Consider the following 25,887-nt stretch of genomic DNA (forward strand, 5'->3'; position numbering starts at 1 on the left):
AGATGAACATTAGCAGCAGCTCTACCCTGCATACTTGTCCTGTATTCACAGTGTTTAGATCAAGAATAAACCACAAAACTGACTTTTAAGGAATGTATCCCATAATGTTTTATTTAAAAAAACAAACAGAGATTACTTTTCATTGGAATGAAATGAGTTTTTTTTTTTTCACTAACTGAAAAGATTCTTAAACACATCTCTGCAATTGTTTCCTTGGTGGATGACATCCCTGGAAGGTGATGACACATTTAAGGCACAAGTTTTTATATTTCAAGCTACAGCTAATTAGAAATGTCAGTCTCTTATCCTATTAACTTCTCAGCTCCTGAAAGTGCACTTTTTTTCAGCTCCTTCACAGAGGCAGTATTGGAAAAGCAAACAGAAACTTGTTTTTCTTACTCACCCATTGCAAGATGCTTTAGAAATAGTGCAATGCATTCCTGAAGGTGAACAGCCTGAAAATTCCTCACACTAGTGGCAAATAATACGCTGGGATTCTTTTACCACAGAATAAATAATACAAATACAGAGCTGAACAGAATAATGGGCCTTGCTAATACAGAAATAAATACCTATCACACAGTGAAAGAGGAATTTCACAGCTATGCTCTAAGATTTCTCAGTTTACCTTCAGAAAATGATTTGTGAACTTCATCATCATTGCCACAATAAAATTAAGTTATGTATAGATGGTAGTATATCTACATTAGTTTTATAGTTCTATATAATTTATATAATTTTAATATAATTTAATAATTGCTCAGTCCACAAAAACAGCACCTTTGTAAAGATAGAGTCATAGAGTATGTTAGGTTGAAGGTACTTCCAGATCTCAAACTGCTGGGATCCTCAATCCAAGAGGATCAGCAAGAGTTAACACCATGAGTGCTTTAAAAGCCACACAACCGTAAAATCCCAAAAGTTCAAGCACATCAAGGCATCCCACTTCCCTTACCACCATGTATGGCCTGGATTGTGCAAAATCACTAACCAGAATCTCTGCTGCTCTGAATATTTTCCTCTACAGAAAAGAAAATCTAAAAGCCTGATAGCCCTGCTGAAGTAATAATCACCTGCACAAATGTATAGAAACTCATTCTGTAAATCAGAACTGCTCCAGTAGCTCCTGATTTAAAACACCTCTTGGCACATCTCAGCCCCTGCAGTGATTCATTTTCAGGGAGGATTTTAAGGAGTGTGTGATGTCATAAGGGTTCTGCTCCTTCCTCCAGCTGTCTCTGGGGTGATTTTTGGGGTGTCCTGCCCAGCTAACACAGTGCTAAAAGGACAAAGAAAATCTCAAGCTCTGTGTGACTCCCACAGCTCTCCAGCCAAAGCACACACCTCCCTGGAACATCACACAGGCTTTCAGGACAAACACTTCCCCTGGACTGGAATCCAGGCATGAGCAGGAAGGAAAATGGTAAGGCAGCAGAGACAAGGACTAACTTCACCATCTTTTACAGAGGAAATGAACATGTAGAGTCATGAAATAAGTGCTCTCTAGTTACAACAGTTCCTAGATCCTTTCTCTAGCTGAAGTGTCTGCTGCACTTTTTTCCATAAAGAAATGTGAAGACCGAGGTTGCTGAGTGCAGAATGTCTTCCTTGTGAAAAGTTTGGACATGTCCACACTGGCACAGAGATGCTGAGCCCCATGGACAATGCACAGCTTTCAGAGACATTCTGATACTCCTGGACAGGGCTGCTGAGGGTGTTTTTTCATGTAAAACAGGAGATAGGCTGTTTCTCTCCTGTGGAGGCAAAGAGAAAGCAAATCACAAGGTATGTTTGAAGATCCAGGTTGCAGGTAAACATCCCAGAATTGCTCCTGCTCAGCTTTCTGAGCTTTAGGTCAACTAAGCTGATCCTCTCCACTGTTCCCAAGATTCCCTGGCAGTGCTGTAGTTTATAGCAGAGATTATCTCTCTCCTGTAACCTCATTTTCTAATGATGCATCCAAACAAAAACCATGGAGAAATCCTGACTGACACCTCTGCTGCATCCCCACCACACCCCAGGCAACATGCAGCCCAAACCATTTATCCTCCCTCTCTTTGCTACCCTCATTCCAATGTCCAGAGCAGCATTAGGGGAAATCAGGGATACATTTGCATACCAGTTGAGGTTGGAACGTCCATAGGTGCATTTAACATCATCCCACGACACCTAGAGAAGAAAAACACACAAGGGGAGACTGGTAAAAACTCTTAAGAGACAGACACATTCTGATACCATCCCAGGAGTTCTCATAAGAGTGGGATAAGTGGCACTTCCAGGAACTAAACACCTTTCAAAAAATTGATCACTGCTTTTACTCTTTGAGGAAAAACAGTTCTGAATGTATGCATTAAGCAGATGTAGGGTACATGGAGTAGGGGATTCAGCAAATGGCTGCTTCTGCAAATCACAAAAGAGAACTTGAGGCTCTGTTTGGTACAGAAGTGAGAGTCACCCTGCCCTCAGCCCTGAGCATCCTGCAGCAGAGGTGGACAAAGCTCTGCAGCCTCAGTTTCCTTTCCTGGTTCTCTTTAGCCAGCAGCCAGGCTGGGTGAGACCTGGAGGGGTGTGGAAGGCACAGAAGGAGCGTGGTTTGATCTGCTCACCTGGCAAACGTGAGAATCGTTGAAGCAATACCATTTACACTCTGTGAGGCTCCGAATGTAGGCACAGTAATGGCCAAAGCTGGTTGATCCCGAATGAGCAACCACAGCAAAAAGCTCGTACTGCCAGGCAGCCTGCAAAGAGACACAAAGAGCAACTTCCAGTGCAGCGACTCTCACCTGCCACGGACTGCAGAGAAGCAGCAAGGATGTGCATTTTGTAAGGAAAAAAGGGCAGGTTGGCCTTGAGTATCCTGCCTTTTTTGTTCTTACCCTCAGAGTTTTGCCTGGCAGCCTCCCTGGAGCCCAGGGGATTGTGGAAAAGGCAGCAGGACAGCAAAGGAACAGCAAAGAGATTCACCACAGCCAACACTGCAGTGCTGACTTCTGTTATTGCCACACTTCCCCTTGTTAATTCCCAGAAAGGGAAACAGATCCACAGTGGGGCAGATCCATCTCAGCTACCTGGCAAAGCTCTTGTGGCCAACAGCACCAAACTCTGTGGCCAACAATACCAACAATGCTGCATGGGAAATACCAGGAATAGAGTTCCTGTCTTGGACAGGGGAAATACCAGGAATAGAGTTCCTGTCTTGGACAGGGGAGATCTGCAAAGCCTGGCTTTTGCCCTCAAGGCAGGAGCTCCAGTTACGGTGCCTTTGGTGATTTAATCTGAGCACAGAATGTTGAATAATGACAGAACCAGTTAATCTATGGGATGTGAGACAGCACCAGGCACAGGTAAAGTTTCAGGCACTTTTAACTGAGACAAGTATTGGTGTGACCTCTTAAATTTTTATGACAATGGAGCAGAGAGAAGAAGAAAACCTGCCCTTTTTGAACAGGAGTATCTCACCTTTTCACTGTCATCTGCTTGGCACTGATTTTCTGTCAAGACTTCCCTGAAATCAAGTTCTTGTGGGAATGGCAGGGAGTGACTCAGCTTGTGTGAGTGAGAGGATCTTTCGAAGCAGAAGCGCTTCAGGTGCAAGGTCAGAGTCTGGGGCAGATGGACGAGCTTCATGCTCTGTAAATAATAAATAATGCAATGAAAAACTGGGGAGCAAACCCTGGGGAGGCAGGGTGGAAACAGCCATTGTCCCCCAGTGAACAGCCAGTGCTCCAGTGGGTATTTGCCAATCCCACAGCACAGCCAAACCTTTGTAGCCCATCTGCACACGAGGCACAGGCACACAAGAGAGCTGTGACAGCCACGAGTCTCAGCTCCAGTGTCATCAGCACCCAGCTTTGGGTGTCTCAAGAGCTGCTTCACTTCTCATGTGCATTCCCAGCCCTAGATGGTAGCATTAGGAGGGTGAGGAGAGGCAAACCAACTTCCCTGTGACAAGGGACCCCCTTCCCAACAGGAGGAAAAATGCCACTGACGCTGCCACTGCTGTGCTGACAAATCTGAGTTGTTGCTCTCCTCTTAAACTGATATGGTTGAGTCCTTTCCCCACCCTCTCCAGTCCTCAAGGGAGGTCTGGGTATCAGACATGGGAAAATAATTCTCCAATTACCTGCACAAAAGGTGTTTTCATCCCACACTGCTGACAGAAACACTTGTTTTGTCCAGTCAGCTCCTCTGGATGGAAGAAGTATCGCAGACAGTCCACCTAAAAAAAGATAGAGACTTCTTTCAACTGAATTTTTCAAGCTGGATTTTAATTTCTACATTGTTTCAGAGAGTCCAAGCAAACAGCAAAGTTACAGAAGGCAGGTTTTATTCAAGAGACAAAAGCCTGCCTAGCAGCCTGGAACAAAAGGTTCCTCATTTTTCCTAGCTGCTGCTGTAATTGCAATAGCTGGGGAAAAAAAAGGAATACACATATTCCACAAAGAAGATATTGATGTAGAAATGTCTTTTATACCTACTTCAAAGTCATAAAGGTTTTCCAAGCAGTTCCTTTATGCTGAAACAGTGTAAAGGGGTCAGAGATTCAATAAGGTCCATTTGAAAAATCCACTATGAACAGAGGGGAATCATCTCCTAAGGTAACAGTGCTGCTGCTAAACTTACCAGATTCCTCAGCTTGTGAGAATTGGCATCCAGCACTGGGACTGGAAGGGTTAACATGGTGCTGTTGCTCTTTATTTCAAAAGAGCATTTCTGACAGGCCAGATGCTCCTGTATGCAGATCGTGTACAAATCACTCAGCTCTTCCACCTGGAGGGGTGAAAAAAAGGCCACAAAAAGGTTTATGAAGAAACATCTGAGCTGTTTCCCTGTGGGTGGGAAAGCCTGGGTGGCCATTTCAAGCCAGGTTATTGCTTTAAGATTGGAACCAAGATGTGACAATAACTTATGTGGACAGGATACTTCTCACAATTTAAAGGAGAGCAACTCCTTCCCCTCATTCCCTGACAGAGGGGAAAGACACAACCTATAAGATCAGAGAGTTAAATATCTGCCTTGGTACAGAATTCTGTTTTGTTTGAAACTGCAAGAGGAGCCTGTCTTCTGTATTAATAAAACTGTGGCAGTCAGTCAGGAAAGAGTCACTTTTCTCTTCCCAGTCCCATGGGAGGAACTGTTGGATACATCATGTACTATCAGTGATTAATTATAATGAAATGAATGTAACTGACTTCAATGATTGGAAAAGCTGTGCCAAGATACACCAATAAATGCTTACAGAAATTTGGGGGGGAAATAAATTAAATATAACTAAATACAATGCTGGAAAAAAAAAATCAATCTTCTAGTTATTAATCAGCTCTCCTATTAGAATGGAGACTGGCATACCCTGAAAGCAGGATGAGCAAAACTTAACTGTGATTCAAAATGTCAAAGCTTATGAAACAAAGATTCTCTGTCTCATTTGAAGGATGCAATGAAGGAGGAGTTAACTTTAAAAATTTAACTTTGGACAATTGCCAGTGAATGGGATCCTTCAAGGAGCAGAGGAAACCACACGTGATAAGGGGCAAAGATTCATTTCAGTCACCATCCTTACCAGCTCTGGCTTTTTCATTTGCTTCTTTAACAAGTTCCAGAGAGTCAGAAAGAGCTGAGCAGCATCATACTGCACAAACACTGCAGAAACAAACAGAAAATACAGCCTCCATCAGTATCAGGAACAGCACCAAGCACAGATTTCCCACACATGGCAAAGGGAGATTTATTGTCCCTCCTTAGAACCAGTCTCTTGTTTGCTCCTCCCTGCAGAGACAGAGCTTAGGCTGCACACAAGCTGCAATTTCTCCACGTGAGCTGAGCAGGCAGTGGGAAAAGACAGGAGGGTTTGTACCACCCAGTGCAAAAGTCATGTCCTTGTCACCAGATGCAGGGACAAGAGGACACTCAATACCTACCAGAGCAGGGCTCAGATGGCTCACTGAGTTGAGAGCTGCATTTCACAGCATCAGAGAATGGTTTGGGGTGGAAGGAGCTTTAAACATCACCTGGTTCCAGTGCCCCTACCACAGGCAAAGGCATCTTCCACTAGACAACAAACACCTTCCAACAGCTTCTCTGGGCATCCTGCACCAGTGTCTCACCACTCCCACAGTAAAAATGTTTAATCTAATATTTAATCCAAATATCCCAATATTTAATCTAAACCAGCTCTCCATTTCAAGCCTTAACCCCTTGTCCTATCAATTCTATGTCACATGTCCTACCATGCCCTTGTTAGCAGTTCCCTTTGAATCCTCCTTAGAAACAACACAGGGAAGATTCTGTTCTCTTTTTCACCCTCATTACTCCACAGACCTGCTTCCCCCATCCCCTCATGCCCCATGAAGGTGAAAATGCTCCTGAGTGCTGAGATTAAAATGACAGGAGGGCCCACCCATATGTCTCACACACCAGGTAGTATAAACCCCTTGGTCCCTATCTCTCTTTAGAGAGATGGCAGACTGCAAAGCCACTCAGAGTCAGGAGAAAACTGATACAAACAGGATAATGAGTTAATCTTGTGTTCCTCTTTTATAAAGGTCAGGGCACCTCCTCTTTCAGTGCTCTCCTGTTTGGGCTTTTATATGACAAAGACAAGGGCATTTGGTTATACCCTGTGTATTTGTACACATAGGCAGACTCTTGGCATCCCATTGTCACTGGTCACTCATGCATTAAAAACCTCTCTCTTTTAGAACTTTGACCAGCTGGGAGATTTAGCCTGCAAATTCTTCTCTCTGCCCTTCTAAGAAGGAGCAGGAGGGGATCTGTGTGAATTCATTCTCTTTTCCACACTATCCCTTCCTTCTAATAAGTAACAGCAGCTATTTCACTATCATGATGCCAGTACAGCAAGACAAATCAAACAATGAACTCTCCTCTCTGCCCTGCCAGTATCTACAGCTGAATTTTCAAGCAGTCTGATAGTATTCCCACCCTTTGGATATCAGCAAATATATCCAGCAGGGTTTTTTATTTTTTTTCCTCTCTTCACAAGTGAGACACAGCAATGCACTCAGCTACAAAGAGCACTGTGTGACTGTGCACCTAACTCCTGGCATTCCTGAATTCCTGAAGGAGATGTTGGAGCCTGCAGTGCTTGGAAATGCTGGATAATGCAGACAGAGGTGGGCACCAGGCAGGGCTGCTTACATGCCACTCTGTGCTTTGAAAGGCAGTAAGCCAGGTCTTCGGGACAAACAGCTTTGCACTTGCCACACTGCATCTTCTCCAGCAGCAGGAGCATTTGATAGGGGACATTGCTCGTCCTCCGGGCAAGAGAGGATGGCACTGTGATCCTGAAAGGGAATTAATGGAGAAATATCAGACATCACACCTGAAAGGAGCACAGGTCAGCAGCAGAGACAGCAGCTCAAGAAGAAACAGCAAAAGAAGGAATAAGGGAAAGCAGTCACTTGCACTAGCTCATCCCACAGCCCAGCCTGACAGCTCTCAAGTAAAATTTTAAGTTGGCTTGTTCCTGAATAAGAGACAAGCCAAGCAGGACCTCAAGTGCTTTCTGGCCTCTAGAAGCAACTTTAGTTACAGCCAATTTCAGACCTTTATTGCCTCCCACTCGTTCATGTCCTCACTCTCAATATTTCATGGGGCACATATATCATAATGCTTGTATTTCAACTGTATGCCAACAAAAACTCTTAATTCTCCCTGAATTTACTGTAGCCCACAGGTTTTTCTTTCTTCACATGAGCATGGTAACCTACAGTCTACACTATTTAGCTTTTCCCATTTATCATTTCTGCATGTCTGGAATTTGTCTTTCTCCTCTGCTCACTAGTGAGCATATAAGAAAGGACTGAATAGGAAATGATCCACTGTGGTAATAAATTAGCTGAGACTCCATTTTCTTCATGTGGGAAAAGCCAATTCTTTATTCACACAACTTATTTTACATAGTTTTTACAGACCTTGTGTGCAACTCTATGGTTTCTTGCCAATTACTCCATTGGCTAGTAAAAGGTATTTTACTGGTTTATCAAATTTCTCTATTCTTGGTTAGTTTACATATTTTGTTCACTGATTCCCACGAGACAGATTTCTTGTTCTTTGCAGGTGCAAACAGTTCTCTTACCAGAATAGTTTGTTGTGTCATTTTTTTCATGCTTAAGATTGTTTCCACATGGGAACTTGCAAATTACTTAGCTGCCCATAGGAGAAGTGATAAGCAAGCTATTAATTTAGTTAATTAATTTAATCTATTTAATTAATTTAGAGAGCAAGGTATGATTTTATGACGCCTTTCTTTTTATGATTTATCTACCTGACTGCAACAATCCACTTAGATCATTAAATCTGCAGTGAAGTGAGTAAACTGAAAACAAATCAAACCAGTTATTAGTGTGGTCAGTAGGGAGACAGAAGCCCAAATCCTCCTCAAAGCACACAGGGACAACAGTCAAGCCAAACAAAGTAATGCTATGTGTTTATGATCTGCAAGAACACTCTTCTCTATCAGGGACTAGGCAGGGCAGTCAGGGATTAGAGTATATTTATATTTACATGCTTCAAGTGACAAAATTAATAGTTGGGATAGCTACAAGTGACACATCCTTTGTTATAACAGCCTGTGAGTAAACCTGGAATAAAATTATATCCTGTTAGGGAAAAGAGAGATACAAACCATAAAGACTCAGCTCAGGAAATGAATCAGAGATGATTAACAAGTCTAAAAACTGCAACTTCTGCCTTTGCAAGGGCTGTTTGACAGGCACAACAAGGCAGAGACCTTGCTGAGGGACCTAAAAGCATCCTGATAGCACCTCAGCGATCCAAGCCTTGAAATGCACGTCCCATATTAAAAAAAAGGAGTGGAGACAACAGGGAAACAATGGAAATATCTCAGGTGGTTCCAACAGGTACCTTCGGAGTATCCTTGTGAAGTGGATGTTCATGAGGAACACTTGGAGCAGAGAGTTCAGGCAGCAGGTCTGGCCAAGGTTGTACAGTCCAACAGCTTCTGCAGGGGACAAAAAAGAGGAAGTGAGGCCCTGGGGATAGGTACAGGAAAAGAAAGTGAAAATTATCTGAAAGCAGCACAAGTATTCAGTCATTCAGTGATCAGCATCTTGGTCACACCTGAAAAAGTGTTCCATCTATTCTTCTGTTGCTCAAGCTGATAACATTTGGTTTTTCTTGGCAACTGACTGAAAAAAAATCCAAGTAAACCAGGCTAATGGTGCTCAGATTTCTCCCAGTTCCTCTATTTTCAGTCCTCTCATAAGACACCTGAACATAAAATAGAACAAGAGGAGGCAAAGACTGCTGGTATGAGGGGAATAATCAGGGCCCCAGTGCATGGTTTAGCAAATCCAGCAATGCTGGCTGTGTTTGGACAGAGACAGAGCCAGCAACTTGGCTTTTTTGGCTGCAATGGCCAATTTGAGGGCTTAAATTGGGAAAAAGCTCTGAGATCTTCATGAATTCCATTCTAAAAAAAACCTCAAAATTATTACTTGGCAAGGCAAAATGAGAATCATCTGTATATTCCTCAGTGAGGAGGTAAGGAATAGGAGAAAATTAAGCCTATGGACAGAGAAACAGAAAATATGACAGTGAAGAATAGGCAAAATGTTATTACCATTTTTTAAGTCTGCCATGCCAAAGACTGATCTCAGCTCCTGGTTTTTGGCCTTCACCTCTTCAATTTCCTCTTTATTATTTTGTACTTCAATTTCTGCCTCCATGGTCTCACTTAGGGCCACCTCTGGTTTCTTGCTTCCTTCTTGACGTCCACTTCTTTGTCCCATCAAGAATATTGTTCAAGGATAGAAGGACTGCAGGGTCGTTTTCATTATGAAAAAGGTGAAAGAAAAAAAAAACAAAACAAAACAACATTGAATGGTTTGGGTTGGAAAGGAACCTTAAAGATCATCTAGGTTCTAGTGTCACCCACTAAATCAGATTGCTCAGGGTCCCATCCAGCCCAGTCTGGAATATCAATAAAATCAGTAAGATTACTGCAACAGCACGTGGGATATTTGAATTAACAGGTTAATTCAAATTAATGGGTTTTGGTTAACGGGTGTTGAGGTGTGCAGGCTATTGCTAAGGGAACAGAAGTGGAATCTCATGACAATTCTCATCCTGTCTTCCTCTTGTGGCTAAATAAATAAATGAGCCTTCAGTTCCACAGAAGCAGCTCCATCTAACCAAGGAACTCCACACACTTCTGTTTGGAAAGATTTGGTAAATCTTTTATCAAGAAAAAAAAAAAAAAAGCAGCCCAAGTATTGAAAAGGTCAACTTTCATCTTCTCTTCTGACCAGAGAAGCACGTTCAGTTTCTGTCCTGAGCTCCCTGCATTGGTTTGAAGCATTTGGGTCACAGCACTACTGTGGCACTTTGGACTGTCATTGTGGAAGACACTAAAGCACCAACATATCAGTTTCTTTTTCTGTTCCTTCGAGTGATCACAGGCAATGTAACTGTTCGTGCAGGAGAACCATTATAATGCCCAGATTTTGAAGGGAGTATTCAACTGACCATTACTCTGACAATCTCCTGCGACTCAGCTACTAAAGCAAAATAAAAGTACACAAACAAAACAATCTGATAAAAGTTCAAATGCAACCAGGCAAAAAGGAAACTTTCTAAAAGCCTGCTGCCAAAACGGAGATAGAATCAGAAAAAAAGCAGATAGTCACAGCAAAGGGGGGGTGGAGACCCCAAAAAAGCTCAGAAATTATTATTTTACAAGTATTAAACAGTGTGTAAAATCAACCTAAGGCCAAGAACTACAAGAATGAAGAAAAGCTACCAAGAAAGGGAAATAAGCAAAATCCTGGTTCTGCCTTTCATTTAAAAAAAAAAAAATCTTTGCTTTAAAAAGCATGCTTTTGGGTTAACTATGCCTAATAGTGTTAAATATCAGTTACTGAAGAATCAGGCAGAGAAGCTAGAAATGAAATGGATTTTTTCCCTGATTATTACCTTTAAGCTTAAGTACACTTATTTCCAACTGTACTTTTAATTCTTTACTTTTGAAGATTACTTTTCATCTCTAAGTGTCTAAGATTCACCAAATATTGTCGAATTTGCCGAGAAATTTTTTTTGGGGGGGGAAAAAAAACAACTCTGAAAGACAGATTTGAGAACATTACTTTTTCTACACAAATTTGGTGATTAGAACAGCTACGCAGGAAAAGGTAAATTTCATCGGATTTCTCCCTTGGAGAAGAGAAACTGAACACAGACTGCCTGTTCTCCCGGAGATGATTTAACAACACATTCACGTTTCTGAAAGCTGAGCTGGAGTGGGAGCCTGGTGTAGAATCAGCCAGCTAAACCCACATAAATTCAGCTAAATAGAAGGTAAGGGATGCTCCCAGGCAGAGGGGATGTCAAAAGAGACAGAAAGGAGAGGGGAGGCAGCCCAGAGGTAATTACAACACCTAGAGATGTACTGGGGATAAAGCAAACCTGCAAGACGGGAAAGGGAGGACTAAGAGTGGGAATAAAGAGCAAGCACAGGGCTGAATGGCTTTGGGTGACTTGAGGAAAAGGTAAGAGATCTCAGGGCAGGAAGGTGCAGGGGGATACAGGAGGATTTGTGTCTCTGGTTCCATGGAATTCTCTCCCAGTCACCACTATCAGGAATCCTGCTGTGGGAGCAGGGACACGAGTACAACTTCCCAACCCTTGGAACCGCCTCCTTTTGGCTGTACAGCCTTCCTAAGGCTGGCACCTGACCTCCTTTTCCCTGCACAAGGATAAAAAACAACCGATGAGTGAGCCAAGGAACTGAGCAGGAGTCTCTCCTCCTGTCCCCAGTGCCGGAGGAGCAGCGCTGCTTCTCGATTTTCTTTGCAAGTCACGGGTAGGACTTGGGACCTCAAGTACCAAGCCAAGCAACTTCACCAGCCCCGGGCAGAGAGCAGGGACCAGTGATGTCCCCCTCAGACCCTCCACCCCAGAATAATCCACCCTCACACTCCTCTCAGCCAGCCCAGCATCCTCCCTTTCTCCATCCGCCCTCCCAAGACATCGACAAACCCCAAATTGTCCCTTCCCTCCCCGCACCCCTGTGCTCAAGGAGGGTTCCCACCTCTGGCACTTGGCATCCCTTCCCTGCCAGCTCCTCCGCCCCCATGGGAATCCTGGGGTGCAGATGATGCTAAGGCAGGTTTCCTCCATGGGAATCTTGGGCTGCAGGTGGGGAGGCCAGGTTGGATGTGACTCTGAGCAATCTATTCCATTGGAAGGTGTCCCTGTCCTCAGCACGGGGGTTGGAACTGGATGTTCTTCAAGCTCCCTTCCAACCCTAATTATTCTGATTTTTCGGGTCCCCCTGAGGTGCTCCTCGAAGGGTTCGGAGTGCCGACCCACCTTTGAAGGCAAGGAAGCGCCTAAGAGCGCATCACTCCTCTGGGGTGCCACGGAAAGCACACTTCCCACTTAGCAGCCAAACTATTCCCCGTTATTATTTCCCTATTTCCTTCCTTCCTGATAACATGCGCCTCGGACATCCGGTAACCCCACAAACCGGCAAAAAACCGCCTTCTTACCATTTCCAGCAGGAAAAACAAAAGAAAAAGCTGGACCTCAGGCTGACGGCGGGGCTGGCACGGCGGGGCTGGCACGGCACATCTGCCCGCAGAGCAGAGCAGAGCAGAGCAGAGCTCACCCAGGGCAGCCACAGCCGCTCCTCCGGGCCAGGAGAGCCGGGAGAGCGGCGGGGAGGAGCAGCAGGAGCGGGGAGGAGCAGCAGGAACGGGGAGGAGCAGCGGGAGAGGCCCCGCAGGTTTCATTTCTCGCTCGGCTGAGAGCGGGCACAGAAAGTGAAACTCGGAGCCGCCTCCTCCCGGCACGGAGGGGGCTGGGAGAAAGAGCCGAGAGGGTTTTACTGCCGGTTCTTTGTCCTTTAATACGTTTATTCCCTTCTGGGTGTTATAAATGAGAGACGAAAGTCTCGATATTCGGCAAAATTTAGGTTGTTTTTATTTGATCTAGACAGAGCAAGCAGCGCGCTGGGGAACGCGAGGGGTCACCGCCCACTCCACGCCCCACCGAACCTTGGTTTGCAGCCTCTTCTTATACCGTGGTTTCTCGTTGTAATCAATAATTTTGGGGTTTTTTGCTGTCATAATTTTGCCAGGTAAGAAGTGGTGGTCGAATAAACATCCTTATCCAAATTCCCAAAGCCTCCGGGCGATAATCAGTCACGGATAACCATCTGGTCCTTGTAGATAACCACCAGAGAAGTTCTGGGACTCTGGTCCTTGAGATAGGCAGCATTGATCAGACAAAGGCAGGAAGGGCTATTGGGAAGTCTGATTTTGCAAGCTGGTAGCCGATACAACTTATTTGGAAAACATAACATAATATAATGTAACATAATACAACATAACATAACAAGGTGATTTTAAACAGAATTATTTAATCATATAATTTCCTTTATCTAGTGTCCATGCTTCACTTCAGAGCTTAGTATTCTGGTTTATACAAACCCAATGCTTTTGTAATTAACACGAAAATTTTATCAATTATCACACAGGTGTTCAGTCGAGGCAGAGGGAGAGTGAGAACTGTGCTGGATATATCTGTATCTATATCTGGAGGGTACATCTGTATATCCCACATATCTGCAGGGACTTCTGAGAAAACGGCACAAATGACTCAGCGTCGTGGCTGTGGCAGAGTTTAAGAGCAATAGTTTAGATTTAGTGACGTTCCTGAGAAGAATGAAGGATTTGTCTTTACACACAAGCTGTGGGTTTGCGGGTAGGTAAAACCAGCACTGAGAGATTAACAATGGGAAGGATTCCACTAACTAACGAATGGAAAAAAAATATATATTTGCCTTTACGAACAAACTGTAGGTTTGCTGATAAATGAAACTGGATATCGAAAGAGGAAAGAAACAATGGTGGGGGGGAAACCATGAATTCTCTAAGAATTAAAAATTAAAAGGGAGGGTTGTACATTCGAGGGGAATCTCAGGTATCAGGTGTTCTAGGAAGTCTGTACCTCTCAAGTACCTCAGCCCACGGGGAAAGAAAGAGGGAAATGTGGCCGGGAAATTGGGATAAAAAGGGAGACTGGGTCCTCCAAAAATTGGAGAGATTCCAGGGGAATGCCCCATGATTTCTCCCTTTATTCGAATAAAACAAAAAGGACTCCTCTGTCTCCTTTTTGGACATAAACCTCTGGTGTTTGTGGATTAATTTTCCTGACATCTTCTTCCTATTACTGGCTTGTGTGGCGACTGCCTGATAGAAGAGAGGGAGAGATAAGAACCTCTAAGCCATAAAATTACCTAGAGAGAAGGAAACCGCCTGAGCAAAGTGCAAAAGGACATCGGAGCTTACACAGGAACTAGATATTCCGGGTGGAGCTGAAAGAGCTTTTGGTAATGACCTCTGTGAGAGCCTGGACACTCAGTTAGGAGGAGTATTATGTGTCAAGAGTATTTTAAGCTTCGCCTAAGTGACACGTCACTTCCAAAGCAGGTAGCAGGCAGAAGCCAGCCCAGAAAATGGGCTCAGATGAAGGGAGGGGCTCAAAGGGAAAAGGTGCAGAGTTTGGGGGTCCAAACGCACTGACTGCTGAGTGTCACCATGGAGTGTCCCTGCGACAAAAGCTGCTGATAATTGCCACGGCACTTCCAATGTCCAAACAGCTCCAAAAAGTGCCTTGACTGCTTCAATCAAGAGCAGGGCTGCTGGTTACTGAGTGTCCCCACAAATAAAATAAATCAGAGCGTCAGGATGAGACCTAAAAGCACTGGGGAAGACAAGAAATCACAGCCCCAGGTGTGGTCAGTGAGGATGAGGAGGGGCAGGCCCTGCTCGGGGCTGTTTTCAGGGGGTTTCTGTCCCTGTTCTGTTTCTGTCCCAATCCCCAGGGATCTCTCAAGGGACAATGATGCCAGCAGTGGCTGTTCAGGGGGAACACCTGGCTGCTCCCAGGGCTTTGCTCAGGATGGGCAAAGGGACGAGCCCTGTGCCAGGACAGCACAGGAGAGGGGAGCAGCACACCTGAGCAGGTGGGGCAGCGTGGGGAGGAGCAGGGAAGATCCTTTTTCTTTCTCTTTTCTATTTCATCTTCCCTGTCCCCCCCTACTGCATCCCAGTGACCCCAGAAAAGAGAAGGGGGGTTTAAAAGGATGGAAAAGGGGTTTGAATTGAGGGGGAAATCTCCTTTTCCATTATTGTCTGTATTTAAAGGGATCCCTTTTCACCTGTGATTTTAAGGGTATCAATTAAAGGAAAACTTGCCTTTTCCATTATTTAATGTTTAATTGAGGAAAAATCCTCCTCTTTACAACACCTGAAGTATTTGAACAGAGGGTGAAAGGGCAGTAAATGAGAGAAAAAATGGTGGGAAATGTGAGGTGAAAAAAGGATGAGAAATACAAGGGGTAAGGGAGGGAAATGTGAGGTAAGTAACATTCATGCATTAATTAACTGGGAATTTATGAACACACCTGTGCAACAAAGGAGAGATATTGTCTTACTTTTTGAGAGAAAACCTGGCAGAATCAGTCCCAGAAATGTTTTCAGGTCTGCAAGTTCACAGTCCTAAAAGAAAGGCAACTTGGATATTTCTAAGAATTGCCTTACTTTTTATAGGCAGGTTCTTCTTGAAAGGAATTCTGTATCAGCATCATAAAAAATCCAGGTTCTGAAATGAGCAAGGAGGATCAGAAATGCATGTAGGAGAACCTAATCAAAAAGCAAGACAACATCTCATTTGTCACACCAAGGTGTTAATAAATTCCCAATTAATTTATGCATGAGCACCTAGGTGCTTCATGCATTAGTGCCCAGTTAATTTATCCATGAGCATCCAATTAAATCTGCCTCTATATACCTTAGCATAGCTCCTGGGAGGACTTCTTCCATGATCTTCCCACAGAGGTGAGGCCAACAAGGTTGGCAGCCACCAGGACCCTCCTTTCTACCCATTTTAACAATGGGGACAATGTTTCACCTTTTCCAATCCCCTGGGACTTCATGACTTTTCAAATATCCCAAAGAGTGTTGTAGCTGATTGGGGATTCCACAGAATCCCAGCTTTGGCAGATGTCTGTGATGTCCCTGTTGGCAGGAGCAGGATTCTGCAGCTTTTTGGGATGACCTATGTGGAATGTAGTGAGTTTATCATGTACATTAGAGCTTTTAAGGGCTCATATTAAGTGTGCAAGGGAAAGCGAGTCTCTTTTACATTACTGGAGTGGTGGGGCATTACTACAGCTGATGGGATCTGCCTGTCATTTATAGAATAAAAAATGTCACTCCTAAATTTATGTTTACAACTTACAGAAAAGCTGACCTAATTGTTGACACATGCAATACAGTGACCAGAGACAATTCTGTGCTCGCCAGGAACAAAATGTATTTTAAAATCACTCCCCATCATTCTCCTCTTCAAACGAGTCAGTTCCCACTTCTTCATAGTCCTTTTCCAGGGCAGCCAGGTCCTCTCGGGCCTCTGCAAACTCTCCCTCCTCCATGCCTTCACCCACATACCAGTGCACAAAAGCTCTTTTGGCATACATCAGGTCGAACTTGTGGTCCAGCCTGGCCCAAGCCTCAGCAATGGCCGTGGTGTTGCTCAGCATGCAGACTGCCCTCTGCACCTGGGCCAGGTCTCCACCAGGAACCACCGTGGGAGGCTGGTAGTTGATCCCAACCTGGGGACAGCAATGGGAGAGAAGGCTGTAAAACAGCAGGAGGCAAGGAGCTGCAGAAATGAGAGTCAAGTTACAGATGCTGGGGTAGGCAAACCCCATTACAAATGTCAAAGAGCATATAATATTCATATCTGTATTCATATCTCTATTCATATCTGTATTCATATCTCTATTCATATCTCTATTCATATCTGTATTCATATCTATATTCATATCTCTATTCATATCTGTACTCATATCTGTATTCATATCTCTATTCATATCTATACTAATATCTGTACTCATATCTATATTCATATTTGTATTCATATCTGTACTCATATCTATATCCATATTAATATTAATATCCATATCCATCTCTATCTCCATCTTGAGTAGCTGTTAAGAAAGCTGCAAACTCATCAGTGTACATGCAGCTACTCAATCCTGAATATAGTTTCATCAAGATACTCTGTAGAAACTAACAGAAAAAGAAGCTGCAAACTCATCAGTGTATGTTAAACAGTAGAACAGTATAGATATTATATATATTATATATATGTGTGTACACAGCTACTCAATACTGAATATAGAGTTTCATCAAGATACTCTGTAGAAACTAAAAGAAAAAGTTGGCTCCAGTTGAAAGTTTTCATTGTTGAAGGAGCTGTTCATATGACAAATATGTTTCCACTTTAATGTCTGTATTATTGTTGAAAATATGTTTCCCAACATTGCTGTGCAGTCAGTGGGGAGAGGTTGTATAATATGTCTAGGTTAACTAAGAGATTCCCTAATATCAGCATTTCCTTTATTAATTTTATCGGTTTTGGTATTTCCTCAATTTTGGTACTTCCTCAATTTTAGATGGTGCCTCAGAGACAATGTTTATTGTCTGTTCCAAAGGTCAGGTCTGAAATTAAAACTGCTTTAAATTTTAACCCATACACACTCTGAATTTCCACTTACTTAAGTATGTAAGAGCCCGTGTCATTAGGATATCCAAATTTCTATTTTATATAAATGCATTTTTCTTACATTCATTGGGAAATATCTATATTCTCCCATGTTCGGGGGAAATAGGAGAAATAGACAAGTTTTCTACTGCCCTTAAAACACTAAAGAGAAGCTTGTATTGTCTGTTCCAAAGATCAGGTCTGAAATTAAAACTGCTTTAAATTTTAACCCATACACACTCCGAATTTCCACTTATTTAAATATATAAGAGCCTGTGTCATTGGGATGTTCAAATTTCTATTTTATATAAATGCATCCTTCTTACATTCCTTGGGAAATATCTATTTTCCCAATAGAATCGGGGGAAATAGGAGAAATGGACAAGTTTTGTATTAGACTGAACCTGCCCTTAAAACACTAAAGAGAAGCTCTTAATGTTTGTTCCAAAGATTAGGTCTGAAATTAAAACTGCTTTAAATTTTAACCCATACACACTCTGAATTTCCACCTACTTTGGTATGTAAGAGCCCGTGTCATTAGGATATCCAAATTTCTATTTTATATAAATGCATTTTTCTTACGTTCACTGGGAAATATCTATATTCCCAATAGAATCAGGGGGAAATAGGAGAAATAGACAAGTTTTCTACTGCTCTTCAAACACTAAAGAGAAGCTCTTTTTGTCTGTTCCAAAGGTCAGGTCTGAAATTAAAACTGCTTTAAATTTTAACCCATACACACTCCGAATTTCCACTTATTTAAAAATGTAAGAGCCTGTGTCACTGAGATGTCCAAAGGAGAAAAGGTACATTTATATAAATGCATTTTTCTTACGTTCACTGGGAAATATCTATATTCCCAATAGAATCAGGAGGAAATAGGAGAAATAACAAGACAGAAAACTTTTTAAATACAAGTTTTCTACTCGACTGAACCTGCCCTTCAAGCAGCAAAGAGAAGCTGGTGGCAGCCCTGCTCACCTTGAAGCCTGTTGGACACCAGTCGACAAACTGGACGCTTCTCTTGGTCTTGATGGCCGCAATGGCCACGTTGACGTCCTTGGGGACAACGTCGCCGCGGTAGAGCATGCAGCACGCCATGTACTTGCCGTGCCTCGGGTCACACTTCACCATCTGGTTGGAGGGCTCGAAGCAGGCGTTGGTGATCTCGGCCACCGAGAGCTGCTCGTGGTGGGCCCTGTCGGAGGAGATGATGGGCGCGTAGGTGACCAGCGGGAAGTGGATGCGCGGGTAGGGCACCAGGTTGGTCTGGAATTCTGTCAGGTCCACGTTGAGGGCGCCGTCGAAGCGCAGCGAGGCCGTGATGGAGGACACGATCTGGCTGATGAGGCGGTTCAGGTTGGTGTAGGTGGGCCGCTCGATGGCCAGGTTGCGGCGGCAGATGTCGTAGATGGCCTCGTTGTCCACCATGAAGGCGCAGTCCGAGTGCTCCAGCGTGGTGTGCGTGGTCAGGATGGAGTTGTAGGGCTCCACCACGGCCGTGGAGACCTGAGGGGCCGGGTAGATGGCAAACTCCAGTTTGGACTTCTTTCCATAATCCACAGAGAGGCGTTCCATCAGCAGGGAGGTAAATCCAGAGCCGGTGCCGCCGCCAAAGCTGTGGAAGATCAGGAATCCTTGCAGCCCAGAACAGGCGTCGGTCTAGAAAGCAGAAGAAAAAGTAAAAGAGCAGCAGCTGAAAAAGGTGGAAAAGACTGCCATGTGAGCTTATCCTGAGCAGTCATAGGCAGTATGCAGCATTGATTTCATGTCAAGTTTTCCTGGGAAAGGGCTGGTGATAATTCCAACCTTTGCTTCCCTCACTGTCTCAGCTTATGACATAGGGATCTGTCCAGGTCTCTCTCTCTTTCTCTCTCTGAACTTCACACAGCACTGTTATTGTAGCTGAAACCAGCAATGTACAACTGCATAATCCACCCTTCGGTATCAGTATTGGTGCTGTAGGGCTGTGCTGATAATTAAAAATTACTTATTCAGAACCACTTCATAAAAAAGCCTGGAGGCATGCAGCTGGGAAGTGAACTCCTGGGCTTCTCTCTTCTGTACCATGTCCAAAATATCGTCTGTATGACTTGCAATCACTTTTCTGAAACTTTGGCACCATTTACAATTACCCAGCTGCCCTTCTTTCTTTAGTTCTGCCTTTTTTTTTCTTCTGCAGAGTCCAAACTGCTGTTTTTCAAAACTACTGGGGCTTACCAGCTTACGGACACGATCCAGCACCATGTCAATGCTTTCCTTGCCGATGGTGTAGTGGCCACGGGCGTAGTTATTGGCTGCATCTTCCTTCCCTGTGATCAGCTGCTCTGGATGGAAAAGCTCCCGGAAGGTGCCAGCCCGTACTTCATCTGAAGGGGAAAGAGAAATTGGCACTGGAGCATATTTGTACAACAAATTCTGGTGGTTGTTGTTGTTGTTGGCATCAGTGCATGCCCTCAGTCGTGGGAGCTCATGATGCCAAAAGACAGATGCTGATGGAGAAGGGAAATGTCTCCAGAGCATTTTTTTCAGTGTTGCATTTGATTGATTTGTGGTGCATCTTCAATCCAGCCACTTATTTTCTCATGAGCCTGTGTTGGTGGCAAGTACAGCCTGCATCCACAAGTCCCCAGAAAAAAAAAAAGCATGAACAAATCCTGGTGTCCAAATTTTTAGACATTCTTCTATTATTGGAAGGAAGCGGTTGGGCTCCCACTTTGAATCCAAACTGAAGAAAAGCAGAATTTGAATGGCAAAAATGTCATGATAAACAAACCCAGAAGTTAAATATTAATGAAAAGAGAAGTTGTACACTATATGTACCAACTATTAAACTGCTGGGGATCCTTCTGTTCCTATATTTGTAACACCTGTGATAGAATCTGGTGTCCTGCGTCACAAGAAAATTAATTTTATGCTACCTAGTGGTGGCCCAAGGTACAAAGGGCTGCTTTGTGCCAGTGAAGACTGGTGGCCCACCACAGTGATTCGAGGAAAAGCAATCTCATCTCCATTTTGCAGGTTTATTTCTATACTGACCTACCACAGTTGGTTCCAAGTCCACCATGACAGCCCGTGGCACGTGCTTCCCAGTGGCTGTTTCATTGAAAAACGTGGTGAAAGAGTCATCAGAGCTGAGTTTATCTGGCAGGTCCTTGAAGGTGCCATCAGGCTGGATGCCATGCTCCAGGCAGAAGAGCTCCCAGCAGGCATTTCCTATCTGCACTCCAGCCTGGCCAACGTGGACAGAGATGCACTCACGCTGAGGGGAGAGGGAAACAGAGGGTCAGAAAAAGCAGAGTACCTCAGCTCTCCTTATTCCTGCTGGTTACACTTTCCCAGTGTATTGCTTTGCCAAAAAATTGGGGAGTTGTCACTGCCAGCTGTTCATTTGGGTGCTCAGCCCCACCACCACAATGAGGCTGCACATGCACATGCCACACACTGAGGCAGTGCTTTAAAAAATTGAGACCTCTGTGCTCTACTATAAAACAGTCAGGAAAAAATTTCACTTGCACAAACCCCACCTTTCCTCCTGGATTGGCCCTGCTGGGGAGCACATCCCAGTCTGGTTTATTTTTACTCCTGGCTGGAACCTGACACAGCCATGTGGCATCCTTCACCCTTATGTAACCCAAGGCAGGTGATGTCTTTTGATCCTTCTGCCCTCTGACAGCAGGCTAGCATGGTGTAGTGCTTTAGATTCGTTAATTTTAATATACTTATTTTTTGTTGTGAGATAGGATTAGGAGTAAAAGTAAGGTAGGTTTAAAACTTAAAGGGCGTAAAGAAAACTTTTATTAACAACATAGAGGAGTAATGAATCTAGAATAAAACTTTTAGACCACCCCTCCTTTCCTCTCCTACATTTACTCTCCTCTGAGCACCAATTAATACAAAATCAGCACACGTGGAAACTTGGAAGAGCTGCTTTCACCTAAGGAAATTATTTCAGATTTTCTTGGTTGAAACAAATGTTCCTTCCAGCTCCTGAGCAGACATTAATTTTACATTTATGGGTCCATTGCTTGTCAGACAGTGCCATTTCAGTTCAGTGTATTTGCATGATTTCCAGCATTGTTTCTGTGCCAGCCAGGAAAACTCTGTAACATCAAGGTAAAGTAGGCAGGTGTCAATTGATCCAAAATCCTGTACACTTAAAAGTAAAGGACCATGAAGGCCATAAGTTCACAAACAGAATTATAAAGCAAATACTTCTGGGTCAGTCCCAGCAATTGCAACACTGGGTGTAGTAGAAGGCTTTTTTTTTTTTTTTTAATGAGAGAGTGGCTTCAGGCATGTGGATTTTTTCAGATTTTCTGGTTTCTTCTTTGGAGCAACTAAAGCTGCCTGAGTTCTGGTTTTTGTAATCCCTGTCTATACTAGAGAGCAAAAAAAAGTCAGGTCATAGTAACTGTGATCTCCTGTGCTGATTGCTAATTCAAAAAAACTGACACAGTTTTGGCTTAAGCCAGTTCATATTTTTCCAGACAATGTTTGGGCCCCACACAGAAAACAACCAAGAATGGTTTCAGTGAGCAGCTCACTGACCACTGCCAGGCTTTAGAGAGGGAAGGAGAATTGAGATGCCCAGATATGAGGGAGGCCTGGCTTTAAGGGCAAAGGACAATCCTCACTCATTCTCGTTTTGTAATATTGCATTTAGAGATAACCAGTGGCACTATCAGATTTGACCAGTTGGTTTTTTTTTAATTAAATTCTATAACTGCTTACCCAGAAAAATCATTCTGTGACCTGAGAATGAAATGTATCCTCCCCAAAAACTAAATTTTCAGTCATAATGTGCGACCAGCAACATCTCTGGGGCAGTGATGACTTTTGAAATTCTAGTTGCTTCTGAAAAATATCTTCAGTTACGTGTCTTAAACACAAATATATGTCTATTTGTGAAGAAAACACTGCTCCAGAGATATGAACATGAAAGCTCAATTTAAATCTTTCATTCGATGAAATAGATTATTTCTATTCAGTCCTCGTTCCTAAGCTGCTGACTCTGCAAATGCATGTGCTTTCAAGTGTGCTTGCAAAACCCAGTTTTTCTCAACTGAGTTGTGCAAAAGTCTCTGAGTTATTAGAGTGACAATGGGGCTTCATAAGTCAGTGTGTTGCAACATGGAGGATTACTCAGGAGACACCAAAGGCTTAGAGAATTCAATTAATGCTGACTTTTCTTTCAAATCCCAGGGTGAATCTGTGAGGCTGGCAGCAAGAAAAATAAGGAAAAAAAAAAAAAAAGAAAAGGAAAAATATTTCTTTTCAAACACAGCAATGAGGCCAGCTGGCTTTTAAAAAGAGTATCTTTTAAAGCAAAACCACAATTACAAATCAAGCAATATTTTAAACCTAAAGAGCTGCTTTGCTCACTTCTTCAGGTCTGTAGAGGAATTGATCTGTTTTTTCACAGGTAGAACAAGTGAATGCTGCTTTTAGAAGTTAATATTGTAAAACTTCATAGAGGACTATAGTTGAAGACTTTCCAGACTGAGTTTTCAGCTGCTCTAGTTTGAAATCCTGCTTTTTGAGCCATTTCATCTTCTCCTACCCCAGCAGTAATTTGCAAATATTCTGCCAAAGAGAGAAGACAATGAAAAAAAGGTTTCTGATTTTGCATAGTAAACAGCATTAAAATAGATGCCAGACTTTTAGCAGGGAAGGGAGTGGCCTTCTCCAGCGTCACAGTCAGAGTAAACTGATCTTTACATGATATTTTAATTTGGAGTCTATTCCAAACTCATGTTTCACATCCCACCACCAATGTACCAGGACTGGTCTAACAAAGAAACAGTAGAAAGGACCAGATCCTTTGTGAAACTAAATCTGGGACAGCTTTGACTCTTAAAAAAACAAAATACCTGGCTCCAGGATTTACTGGAAAAGGCAGACTTTATTCTTCCAGCTGTTCCACAAACATTCCCTTCCCTAGGTCTGGGAAGGCTGTGGAAGTATTTTGCCTGCAAGATAAGCTGGCAGGAAGTTCTTCCTCTGCACCAAAATTAGACTCTGTGCTAGAGATATACCAGGTGAAATGGATTTTTTCACATTCTAAGAAGTTTTGAGAGATTTCTACAAATTTATAACAAATCCCCAACACTTACAAACAAAGGACATTTTGTCACTTACTTAAATGCAGACATATAGAAAAGGATTCTTGGACTCCAGAAACACACATGAATATCCTGTATAGCTATGGACAATATAGCCATTGGGGCTAAATTAATTTAAAACAGACACAAAGGTAAATAACTGGTTTTGGTTTATTTTTAAAAAAAACCACATTTATCTCATATGAAAATGAACTGGTGTTGAGAAAATGTGGTCACAACAGAAAGTACCAACCAGCTAAGACTCCACATCTAATTTGTCTTATAATTCCACTCATTGGGGACTCTCTGAAGAAAATTTAATGCCATAATGCTTCAGTGAGATTTTCTGCACTGCTTTCTCTTCTTCTTACATGGTAAGTGGTGTGTGAGATCAGGGTTCTGTGGCAAAACCTACTGATACCAGCAGCAGACCCCTGTGCCTCCCCTCACCCAGTCCCCCTCACCATGGTGCTCCCACATCCCCCTTACCATGGTGTCTGCAGAGGTGTTTCCCTCCTTTGGGATCCCTGCTCTGTGCTGGAGCTGGCTCTGGGCTGCAGGGCAGGAGGCACCCTGTGGCACCTGCTGCTGCACTTCAGTGTCACAGTGCTGGAGGAAGAGGTCACCCTGCTGCTCCAACACCCTCCTGTGCAAATCCACCCACCCACAGACACCCCGGGCTTCAAACTCAGTGCAGCTTTCCTTGGGAACGTGCCCATGTAACACCGTGCTCTCTCACAGCTCAGGATTTTACATCACCTGCAGCACACACACCATTAGTGCAGCCACCTCCACTTGGCTCCTTCTGCAATAGTTCACCCCTGGAAAGCTGCAGCTCCTCTCAGCAGAGAAATCCTCGTGTTTGTAACCCCTAGGTAACAAAGAGGAAGGCACACTTGATTGCTTGAATCTGCATTATGTATCCCCAGACTTTATAAATGGACTGTTTATGATGTTGTTTAATCAGCAGACATTAAACAGGTAATTCCTAAAATGTAAGTTAGTCTACTCTGGCATGATGATATTAATAGATTTTTCTGCAACTGTTTGGCAACCAGCATTGAAGTATCTTCTTTAGCACCTGCATTTTAACAGTGAGAAATAGTTCATACTGCTTTTTATAAACTCACTTTGGTACAGTCTTAATTTTGCTGTTCTTTACATAAACCTGCAAATAATTACTTTTTGATTTTGGCTGGGTAAAGCTAGAACCATTATTTCTGGAGCCATAATTGTTTTCCAACAAAGAATTTCCATGATGATTTCCATCTGCTGCTTTGTTTAAGCTGAATCTCAGAGTTTTTCAGGAAACCATCAGACTGTTGCTTTGAGACTAAGGAATAGGTTGGTCTAGTGTCCTTCTTCCAGTGGAAGTGGTAACACTCCAGACAAGCTCTGGTACTCTGGACAATCTGAAATGTTAATGCTTACAGCTTCAGAGAATCAGGAAAAAGTCTCACAGCAAATACTTGGAGCAGTTCACCACCCAAAACCTCTTAGGCACACTTTGAGTCAATGTATCAGATCTAGCAGTGACAATCCCTAAAAGAGGTTTCTGAATTACTAAATTATTTGCAACCTAATCCTTTTTGGCATTTTCTCTGCCAGTGGGAGTCCATAGAGACATGAGGCAGATATGGCCTGGACCTGGATCCTTGGAAAGTAAATAATCTTGATGGATGCTGGCATTCAACCTGTGTGGCAGATGGTGAGCTGCCATATGAAACCTAAAGCTTTTTTCCCTATTTAAAGATAGACACATCTCTGAAAATGGCATTTTTGAATAATCTATTACTCAGAAGTACTGTTGCACTGGTTTAACCCCAACTGGCAACTGAGCACTGGATCAGGAGAGTGAGAGAGAACCTGTGAGCTGAGGTGTAGTCTAACACACAAAGCAGAAGTTGTGCACACCAGCAAAGCAAACCAAGGGGTGCATTCACACTTCCCACGGTGTTCAGCCACAAGCAGGACAGCAGGGCTCCATCAGGGGCTCAGGAAGACAAACACCATCACTCTGAATGTCTTCCCCTTACTCCTTCTTCCCCCAGCTCAGTATGCTGGAGATTGAAATACATCAAGAGGCAAATGAAGGAGAGTTAAATGCTTTTTCTCCTCTGCTGGATGTCCATCACTCCCTCCCTGATGGGAGGTAAGTTTTAACAGGTTGGTTACCTAAATGACTCACCAA

At 43.3% G+C, this 25,887-nt stretch overlaps 2 protein-coding genes and 1 long non-coding RNA gene across 3 annotated transcripts; 1 reads left to right on the forward strand and 2 right to left on the reverse strand.

The window, feature by feature from the left end:
* Window positions 1–79: 79 nt before the first annotated feature.
* USP18 (ubiquitin specific peptidase 18) lies at window positions 80–12,720 on the reverse strand. Its single transcript, XM_014870047.2, has 11 exons — window positions 12,528–12,720; window positions 9,602–9,797; window positions 8,884–8,980; window positions 7,156–7,301; window positions 5,561–5,640; window positions 4,624–4,770; window positions 4,124–4,219; window positions 3,460–3,630; window positions 2,607–2,738; window positions 2,120–2,169; window positions 80–1,754 (listed from the first exon to the last, which is right to left on the reverse strand). The coding sequence occupies exons 2-11, from the start codon at window positions 9,768–9,770 to the stop codon at window positions 1,676–1,678; spliced, it is 1,167 nt and encodes a 388-aa protein (XP_014725533.2). The 5' UTR covers window positions 9,771–9,797; window positions 12,528–12,720; the 3' UTR covers window positions 80–1,675.
* A 936-nt stretch (window positions 12,721–13,656) lies between these two features.
* LOC148223507 (uncharacterized) lies at window positions 13,657–20,439 on the forward strand. Its single transcript, XR_015803627.1, has 2 exons — window positions 13,657–13,743; window positions 19,775–20,439. It is a non-coding gene; the product is annotated as an uncharacterized LOC148223507 (long non-coding RNA).
* TUBA8 (tubulin alpha 8) lies at window positions 16,335–25,680 on the reverse strand. The gene is made up of 4 exons (XM_088164547.1): window positions 20,632–25,680; window positions 19,813–19,961; window positions 18,574–19,254; window positions 16,335–16,657 (listed from the first exon to the last, which is right to left on the reverse strand). Exons 1-4 carry the CDS (start codon window positions 20,657–20,659, stop codon window positions 16,370–16,372), a joined length of 1,146 nt encoding a protein of 381 aa, XP_088020673.1. The 5' UTR covers window positions 20,660–25,680; the 3' UTR covers window positions 16,335–16,369.
* Window positions 25,681–25,887: the final 207 nt, after the last annotated feature.

The sequence above is a fragment of the Sturnus vulgaris genome, chromosome 5 (assembly GCF_052056855.1).
Source record: "Sturnus vulgaris isolate bStuVul1 chromosome 5, bStuVul1.hap1, whole genome shotgun sequence".
NCBI lineage: Eukaryota > Metazoa > Chordata > Aves > Passeriformes > Sturnidae > Sturnus > Sturnus vulgaris.

What these genes read in the sequence shown, in the direction of transcription:
- USP18 (XM_014870047.2), bottom strand. Translation starts at nt 9,770, where the DNA reads ATGGGACAAAGAAGTGGACGTCAAGAAGGAAGCAAGAAACCAGAGGTG. An exon ending in CATGGCAGACTTAAAAAATG is followed by an intron (nt 8,981 to 9,601) that starts GTAATAACATTT and finishes TGTCCCCTGCAG; the next exon opens with AAGCTGTTGGACTGTACAAC. An exon ending in GGACGTTCCAACCTCAACTG is followed by an intron (nt 1,755 to 2,119) that starts GTATGCAAATGT and finishes TTGCCTCCACAG; the next exon opens with GAGAGAAACAGCCTATCTCC.
- TUBA8 (XM_088164547.1), bottom strand. Translation starts at nt 20,659, where the DNA reads ATGGTGGACTTGGAACCAACTGTGGTAG. An exon ending in CTTGGAACCAACTGTGGTAG is followed by an intron (nt 19,962 to 20,631) that starts GTCAGTATAGAA and finishes TTTCCCCTTCAG; the next exon opens with ATGAAGTACGGGCTGGCACC. An exon ending in GGTGTCCAACAGGCTTCAAG is followed by an intron (nt 16,658 to 18,573) that starts GTGAGCAGGGCT and finishes TGCTGTCCCCAG; the next exon opens with GTTGGGATCAACTACCAGCC.